At 47.7% G+C, this 9,558-nt stretch overlaps 1 protein-coding gene across 1 annotated transcript; it reads left to right on the top strand.

Annotated features, from left to right (window-relative positions):
• The first annotated feature begins 412 nt into the window (after nt 1–412).
• LOC135511562 (TFIIA-alpha and beta-like factor) lies at nt 413–9,011 on the top strand. Its single transcript, XM_064933048.1, has 10 exons — nt 413–663; nt 910–1,011; nt 1,395–1,524; nt 1,912–1,955; nt 4,050–4,143; nt 7,127–7,398; nt 7,483–7,755; nt 8,027–8,179; nt 8,424–8,535; nt 8,810–9,011. The coding sequence occupies exons 1-10, from the start codon at nt 640–642 to the stop codon at nt 8,968–8,970; spliced, it is 1,365 nt and encodes a 454-aa protein (XP_064789120.1). The 5' UTR covers nt 413–639; the 3' UTR covers nt 8,971–9,011.
• Nucleotides 9,012–9,558: the final 547 nt, after the last annotated feature.

Raw genomic sequence — 9,558 nt, 5'->3', positions numbered from 1 at the left:
GTGTTTAGGCTTAGTTCCAAAAACTATTTGGAGTGTATTTACAATTTTAAGGAAAAATTGGGTAATTATATAAAATGTTGATCCCCCTAATTTGTTGTTTAGCTAGCTTTTGTTGTTTAGCTTTGTTGTTTAGCTAGCTAACCATGGCCTTTTTCCACAGCTAAGCATGCAAGCTCTCATCTCTTATTTTTCCATAGGTCAATATCTTTGAAGTATGGTTATGTCATCCTAGAAATGCAGGAATGGCCTGCACTCACATATAAAACTATATATTTTTTTATTGTATGTATGTGTATATGACTTCAGTGCTAGTTATAAATAAAACAAATTGAATACGTTTGCATTTTATGCAGGCGTTTGTGAGAAGAGGGAGGAGTTGAACAAATGTAGAAGTCAAAGGTCACACCTGTGTTGCAGTTGACAGCCTGCAGTTTGAAGTAGCTAGCTGTTTTTAGTTATTGAAACCAAGGTCCGCTATATCAATGTCCACTTAGGAAATAATTACAAAAACCACAGATCCTATAATATTGAAATAGAAAAATCCTGTCAATATTTTCTGCTTGTCTGCCAGCTAACGTTAGCTATTTTGCTTACCTCGCGCTAGCTAGCGAGACCAAGGCACCATCTTAGACCCTCGAAATGCTGTCAAATTCAAGTCATGTGGTAAGGAGCAAGTTGCCCATAAACGGATCATTATGTTGTTGTTTTGGTTACTTAGTAACTTGATAATGTGTCTCGACATAGCCATGTTACTAACTTTACTCTTATTGATTGCCAAACTGTCAATCAGCCAAATAACTATCAGCGAAATAACTAGTTGTTAACGCTAGCTAACTTGACTACATACTGTTAACTAGCTAACTAATAATCCTTCGTGCTTCCCTGTATCCTCCTTGAAAACCCCTCCAGCCGAAGCTCTACCTGTCCATCATAGATGATGTGATTGAGAGCATGCGGGAGGTGTTTCTGGATGAAGGACTGGAGGACCGTGTCCTTGATGACCTGAGACAGGTGAGTGGGACTTCAAGGATTTTTATAAGCACGATCTTCTCCCCTACGGCAGAGGCCGGCAGATGGCGATATCGACTCAACACCGCCAGCCTTTGTGGTACTTCTCCCCGTTTTTATTGCTGACGTTCGTCCTCCCTGACTGGAATGACTTCACTTTGTTACACACAGTGGACTTAACTGCCTGCCCTCTTCACAAAAAATAACCGTATTCATGACGTATATAAATACTGCAGAATATACAGTATCACATTGAAGTGATGAAATCAAGAAAAGAGCATAGACCCTACTGCAGTAATACTACTGCTGTGTAACTGGAACTGCAATCATATTTGGTATGGCTTTTGTCAAATCAACTAACTAGCAAACCAACCTTTAATCTGTAGCTCTGGGAGTCAAAGATTATGCAGTCCAAAGCAGTGGATGGCTTGGCCCTCATGAAGAACACCATCAACTCATCCAACTTTGTGCTGCAGCTCCCTCCAAACTATGGACAGACTTTTTCAAAACCTGCAGGTAATGTTTTTATGTCCAAGGGTACTTCCCAGATATCTCTCCTTCCTACCAAAGTGTGCAATTGTTCACTTCCCTTCACTGGAAATGACTGATAAAGGAAATATGGTGGAAACTCCCTCCATGTCTCCACCAATCCAATGCTTTTAGATTTGTTGGAAGTAGAGTGTAAACTTCAGGAACATTAGATATTATTGGGATGCACCCGAAGACCAACTCACCCATTGCTATCTAGGCCTATTTCACAAATCAATGAGTTGATCCACCATCTCGGGAAATTGTTGCATTTTCTACAGTGTGTGAGTTAATCAGGCCAATTGATTATTGCATGCAGATCGCTACGTATTTAATTGATTAAGCTAATCGTTCCATTCCTCCTTTCATCCCCAGCCTCTATGGTGATCCCTGCAGGTCAACACGTCCAGAGTTTCACTGCTAAGGCAAGATACACAAAACTGTCGTACATTTTATGTACTTAACGTTTTGTTGTGCAGTACATAATATCTGCAAAACGCTATTTGGAAGAAAAGCTACTTGCAGCCTGTAGACGGGGAGGGCCCACTGGCAGCCTGTAGATGGGGGGGGCTATTGGCAGCCTCTAGGTGGGGGGGGGGGCCTACTGTCAGCCTGTAGATGGGGGGGGGGGCTACTGGCAGCCTGTAGATGGGGGGGGGGCTATTGGCAGCCTCTAGGTGGGGGGAGGGCCTACTGTCAGCCTGTAGATGATGGGGGGGGGGGGCTACTGGCAGCCTGTAGGTGGGGGGAGGGCCTACTGGCAGCCTGTAGGCCTGTAGGTGGGGGGAGGGCCTACTGGCAGCCTGTAGACGGGGAGGGCCTACTGGCAGCCTGTAGATGTGGGGGGGGGGATGGGCCTACTGGCAGCCTGTAGATGGGGGGGGGGGGGCTATTGGCAGCCTCTAGGTGGGGGGAGGGCCTACTGTCAGCCTGTAGATGGGGGGGGGCTACTGGCAGCCTGTAGGTGGGGGGGGGGCTATTGGCAGCCTCTAGGTGGGGGGGGAGGGCCTACTGTCAGCCTGTAGATGATGGGGGGGGGCTACTGGCAGCCTGTAGGTGGGGGGAGGGCCTACTGGCAGCCTGTAGGCCTGTAGGTGGGGGGAGGGCCTACTGGCAGCCTGTAGGCCTGTAGGCCTGTAGGTGGGGGGAGGGCCTACTGGCAGCCTGTAGATGGGGGGGGGGGGGCCTACTGGCAGCCTGTAGATGGGGAGGAGGGCCCACTAGCAGCCTGTAGATGGGGGGGGGGCCTAATGGCAGCCTCTAGGTGGGGGGGGGGCTACTGTCAGCCTGTAGATGATGGGGGGGGGGGCTACTGGCAGCCTGTAGGTGGGGGGGGGGCCTACTGGCAGCCTGTAGGCCTGTAGGTGTAGGGGGAGGGCCTACTGGCAGCCTGTAGATGTAGGGGGGGGGGCTACTGGCAGCCTGTAGATGGGGGGGAGGGCCCACTGGCAGCCTGTAGATGGGGGGGGGGCCGACTGGGGGGGGGCTATTGGCAGCCTCTAGGTGTAGGGGGGGGGCTACTGTCAGCCTGTAGATGATGGGGGGGGGGCTACTGGCAGCCTGTAGGGGGGGGGGCTACTGGCAGCCTCTAGGTGGAGGGGAGGGCCTACTGTCAGCCTGTAGATGGGGGGCTACTGGCAGCTTGTAGGTGGGGGGGCTATTGGCAGCCTGTAGATGATGGGGGGCTACTGGCAGCCTGTAGATGGCAGCCTGGGGGGGGGGGGCTACTGGCAGCCTGTAGATGGCAGCCTGTAGGGGGGGGGGGGGGCCTACTGGCAGCCTGTAGATGGGGGGGGGGCTACTGGCTGGCAGCCTGTAGGTGGGGGGCCGACTGGCAGCCTGTAGACGGGGGGGGTGCCTACTGACAGCCTGTAGACCGGAGGGAGGGCCTACTGGCAGCCAGTCGACGGGGGCCACAGATCTGAACAACCCTTTAACTGGAACAGAATATGGAAAAATAATACTTTGGTATCCTGTAATCCCAACCATCAATTTATAAATTAAGTTTGTTCAGACTGTATTTAACACACCTGTTTTTATATGGAATGGGGGACTAAAAACCAACCTGTTGCTAGGCGTGGTGGAAAAAATGTTTTCCATGTGGGGGTTTGGATGGAGACATGATGGGGAGCTGGGGGTGATGTTGGGCTTGGGGGAGGAATGGGATGGGGAGCTGGTTGTGACGTCGGGCTTGGGGGGGGGTGTTGTATATCGGGCTGTGGGTGACGTTGGGCTGGGGGAATGGGACAGGGGGCTGGGAGATATCCTTTTGTTTATTTTTTTCTTTACCAATTGTATCATTTCTCTATGTACTGTACCAGTCACAAGTTTGGACACCTACTCATTCAAGGGTTTTTCTTTATTTTTACTATTTTCTACATTGTAGAACAATAGTGAATATATCAAAACTATGAAATAACACACATGGAATCCAAAAAGTGTTAAACAAATCAAAATACATTTTTAAATTCTTCTAAGATCCAATATGTGTAAAGCATCTAATTGTGTTGCAGAACAACGGTGGGACTCTGGCCACCTTCTCTCTTCCTCCCGGGATGACCTACCCAGTCCAGATCCCTGCAGGTGTCACACTGCAGACGGCCTCTGGTAAGAAGGACCACAGCATGCAAAAACCTCCATACACACACGCGTTTTGACAATTAATTTAAAAGAACATGAATCACTCTGTTTGACCACTTATAATATACACTCCTTTGATGTAGACACTGGTATAGTTCTGGGCAGAATTAATAGTATATTAAAATGTGGTAAGTCCCCATTTGGATAAAGCCGTGTCCTCAGAGAATGCGCAGACCTGCTGGCTGGTGTGTTTACGGACATATTCAATCAATCCTTATCCCAGTCTGCTGTTCCCACATGCTTCAAGAGGGCCACCCTTGTCCCTGTTCCCAAGAAAGTTAAGGTAACTGAGCTAAATGCCTATCGCTCCGTAGCACTCACTTCCGTCATCATGAAGTGCTTTGAGAGACGAGTCAAGGACCATATCACCTCCACCCTACATGACACCCTAGACCCACTCCAATTTGCTTAACGCCCAGATAGGTCCACAGACGATGCAATCGTAGCCACACTGCCCTAACCCATCTGGACAAGAGGAATACCTATGTGAGAATGCTGTTCATCGACTACAGCTCAGCATTTAACACCATAGTACCCTCAACTTGTCATCAAGCTCAATACTCTGGGTCTCGACCCCGCCCTGTGCAACTGGGTACTGGACTTCCTGACGGTCCGCCCCCAGGTGGTGAGGGTAGGTAACATCTCCACCTCGCTGATCCTCAACACTGGGGTCTCACAACGGTGCATTCTGAGCCCTCTCCTGTACTCCCTGTTCACCCACGACTGCGTGGCCAAGCACGCCTCCAACTCAATCATCAAGTTTGCAGACGACACTACAGTGGTAGGCTTGATTACCAACAACGACGAGACGGCCTACAGGAAGGAGGTGAGGGCCCTCGGAGTGTGGTGTCAGGAAAATAACCTCACACTCAACGTCAACAAAACAAAGGAGATGATCGTAGATTTCAGGAAACAGCAGAGGGAGTAGCCCCCTATCCACATCAACGGGACAGTAGTGGAGAGGGTAGTTAGTTTTAAGTTCCTCAGCATAGCCATCACGTACAAACTGAATTGGTCCACCCACACTCAGCGTGGTGAAGAAGGTGCAGCAGTGCCTCTTCAACCTCAGGAGGCTGAAGAAATTTGGCTTGTCACCAAAGCACTTTCAAACTTGTACAGATGCACAATCGAGAGCATCCTGTCAGGCTGTATCACCGTCTGGTACGGCAACTGCTCCGCCCACAACCGTAAGGCTCTCCAGAGGGTAGTGAGGTCTGCACAACGCATCACCGGGGGCAAACTACCTGTCCTCCAGGACACCTACATCACCCGATGTCACAGGAAGGCCATAAAGATCATCAAGGACAACAACCACCCGAGCCACTGCCTGTTCACCCCGCTATCATCCAGAAGACGAGGTCAGTACAGGTGCATCAAAGCGGGGACCGAGAGACTGAAAAACAGCTTCTATCTCAAGACCATCAGACTGTTAAACAGCCACCACTAACATTGAGTGGCTGCTGCCAACATACTGACTCAACTCCAGCTCACTTTAATAATGGAAAAATTGATGGAAAAATATACCACTAGCCACTTTAATTTAACCTTTTGTGACTAGGGGGCAGTATTTTCATTTTTGGAAAAATAACGTTCCCGTAGTAAACAGGATATTTTTTTCAGGACAAGATGATAGAATATGCATATAATTGACAGCTTAGGATAGAAAACACTCTAAAGTTTCCAAAACTAAAAATATTGTCTGTGTATAACAGAACTGATGTTGCAGGCGAAAGCCTGAGAAAAATCCAAACAGGAAGGGACTCTCATTTAGAAGGCTCTGCGTTCCTATGCGTCCCTATTGAGCAGTGAATGAGATATCAACCAGATTCCTTTTTCTATGGCTTCCCTAATGTGTCTAGTGTCACAATACATCGTTTCAGGCTTTTATTTTGAAAAATGAGTCTGTACGTCAACATTGCGTCAGTGGTCAGCTGAAGTCTCTTGGAGTGTTTGGTGCGTAAAGGACAAATGCGGCCATTGTTTCTATCCTACTAAGAAGCCACCAGTCGCGGTTGATATATTATCGAATAGATATTTGAAAAACACCTTGAGGATTGATTCTAAACAACGTTTGCCATGTTTCTGTCGATATTATGGAGCTAATTTGGAATATTTATGGGCGTTTTCGTGACTGCAATTTCCGGCCGATTTCTCAGCCAAATGTGAAGAACAAGCGGCGCTATTTCGCCTACAAAAATAATATTTTTGGAAAAAAGGAACATTGGCTATCTAACTGGGAGTCTCGTGAGTGAAAACATCCGAAGCTCATCAAAGGTAAACGATTTAATTTGATTGCTTTTCTGATTTCCGTGACCAAGTTACCTGCTGCTAGCTGGACAAAATGCTATGCTAGGCTATCAATGAACTTACACAAATGCTTGTCTAGCTTTGGCTGTAAAGCATATTTTGAAAATCTGAGATGACAGGGTGATTAACAAAAGGCTAAGCTGTGTCTCAATATATTTCACTTGTGATTTTCATGAATAGAAATATTTTCTAGGAATATTTATGTCCGTTGCGTTATGCTAATTAGTGTCAGTCAAGCCCATGCGGGATGGGGAGTCACTAGAGGTTTTAACCAATGCACTTAATATGTTTACATACCCTACATTACTCATCTCATATGTATATATTGTACTCGATACCATCTACTGCATCTTGCCTGTGCCTTTCTGTACCATCACTCATTCATATATCTTTATGTCCATATTCTTCATACCTTTACACTTGTGTGTATAAGGTAGTTGTTGTAAAATTGTTAGGTTAGATGACTTGTTGGTTATTACTGCATTGTCGGAACTAGAAGCACAAGCATTTCACTACACTCGCATTAACATCTGCTAACCATGTGTATGCGATAAATAAAATTAGATTTATTTGATTTGGCTATGGATATACATTTCTAGAATGGATCCTTTTACTTATCGATTCCTCTCCTCTGCCCCCTAAGGCCAGCTTTATAAGGTCAATGTCCCAGTGATGGTGACCCAGACTCCAGCCGGTCATCGCCATCTCTCCCAGGCCCAACCCAGGCAAGGGGTACCTGTAGTGGAGTGGAGAGATCCCAGCTCAGCTTCCCAGCAGTCAGCCACAGTGGTCCCTTCTACTGTCCTAAAGACCATGGCCCTTCCGAAGACTGAACCTTTTTCCCCACAGCCTATGGCTCCTCCCAGAGCGGATCCTCAGACCACAGAGCAGAGGAGCCTGATTCCTCCGGTCCAGGTGAATCACCATCTTGATGTTTTTATTGTAGCACTTTGGGTTCTTCAAATGTGTTTTACAAAAAAATAATGTATTTTTCCCCAGCCACCTAATGAGAAGCCTTTGCTACCCCAACCTGTGGTCCAGCCCCCAGTTCAGGAGAATAATCTTGTTCAGCAGCCACAGGTTCCTTCAGCTCAGGCAACCTTTTCTGGCCAGACTCCAGTGTCCTTCCAGCCCCCAGCCCAACTGCCATCTCACCCCCCAGAGAGCCCCTTCGACAGTGGTGATTTCAATCTGGATGGGATTGATTTTGACAGTCCACAGCCACTAGACATGAGCCTGTCCTCCAGCTCCGCCCACATGCCAAGCCTTCAGGTAAATAATTCCGCCATATCTTCTTCAAACAGTCAACCATCTCATGTTTTTACAGTGGCAAGACAGGGTACTGCTATATTTCAGAAGACATAGGCTTACTCACAAATGGCACCCTATTCCCTATATACTGCACTGCTTTTGATCATGGCCCATAGGGCGCTGGTCAAAAGTAGTGTACTATAAATATAGGGCAAAGGGTTCCATTTGAAAACAAGAGACCTGAGCCAAGGTTCAACATGCAGCTTATATAATCATGTTTGTTTTTACCCAGGTCAAGATGGAGACGACCCTGTCTGAAGGGTCAGGGTTTATGGGTCAGGGGTCAGAGTTTGGGGCCAGAGAGATGGTGAAACAGGAGGATCATGGAGGAACGGTGGCTGATATGACAACCCACCTGGAGGGTCTACCTGTGGATTCTACCAAGGTAAGACAGGAGATGGGACTAAGGCCCAATCGCAAATCCAATCCCTAGAACCTTGTAGATTTGAGAGGATTTCATACTATAGGTTTAATCAATCTGGTTAAACTCACCCCTAACCTGTCAGAGGGCTAGGTAGAGTGTTTGTCATATTGCTAACACCAGTCGAATTCTCTCACATCTCCATAAGTATTTAGGGCATCTGGTCTCAATTGGTAGTTCATAACACTTCCTGTTCCGTCTTCCACAGCTGGAGATGGCCCTGTTGAAAGACTACAACTACAATGATGCTCTGGCAGACATCATCCAGCTGGACGGGCCTGCAGACAGCAGCTCTGAGGAGGTGGAGGAGTTGGAAGGAGGTGTGCAGCATTGTCAACAATAGTTATGCTAGGGAAGTGATTGCTTTGTTAGCTAACAATTGCTGCATCATTCTAATAGGCTGCGTTTACACAGGCAGTCCAATTCTGATATTTGATTCACTTTTCACTGATTGGTCTTTTGACCAATCAGATCCATTCTGAACAAGATCTGAAGATGTGAAAAGAGCTGATGCGATTGGTCAAAAGAGCAGAATGGTCTGCATGTGTAAACACAGCCATAGATGAGTTGAACAAGCTAAGAGTGTGGTTCCAGGTGCGATGGGAGAAAATGAGTTCCTAGGAATGATGACTGGGGAGGCTCTCCAGGCCCTACAGGAGGTAGATGGCAGCAGTGATGATGGCATCTCCAGCTCCAGTGGTGACAGTGTAGGGATGGATGAAATCACAGTGGAAGAGGTAAGAAATGGTTATTGAGGAAAAGATGCATCCTGTCCTTTTTGTTTTTCAAAATTACTATTTGGGTCTGGTTACCTGGACACAGATCAAGCCCAATGCTGTCTGGTTACCTGGACACAGATCAAGCCCAATGCTGTCTGGTTACCTGGACACAGATCAAGCCCAGTGCTGTCTGGTTACCTGGACACAGATCAAGCCCAGTGCTGTCTGGTTACCTGGACACAGATCAAGCCCAGTGCTGTCTGGTTACCTGGACACAGATCAAGCCCAGTGCTGTCTGGTTACCTGGACACAGATCAAGCCCAGTGCTGTCTGGTTACCTGGACACAAAGCCCATGCTGTCTGGTTACCTGACACAGATCAAGTGCTGTCTGGTTACCTGGACACAGATCAATCCCAGTGCTGTCTGGTTACCTGGACAATAGATCACCCCAGTGCTGTCTGGTTACCTGGACACAGATCAAGCCCAGTGCTGTCTGGTTACCTGGACACAGATCAAGCCCAGTGCTGTCTGGTTACCTGGACACAGATCAAGCCCAGTGCTGTCTGGTTACCTGGACACAGATCAAGCCCAGTGCCTGGTTACCTGGATTGCCTGTCTGGTTA

The sequence above is a fragment of the Oncorhynchus masou genome, chromosome 24 (assembly GCF_036934945.1).
Source record: "Oncorhynchus masou masou isolate Uvic2021 chromosome 24, UVic_Omas_1.1, whole genome shotgun sequence".
NCBI classification, from domain to species: Eukaryota; Metazoa; Chordata; class Actinopteri; order Salmoniformes; family Salmonidae; genus Oncorhynchus; species Oncorhynchus masou.
Note: the sequence above shows the minus strand (reverse complement) of the source record. Positions and strands in the feature narration are given on the sequence as shown.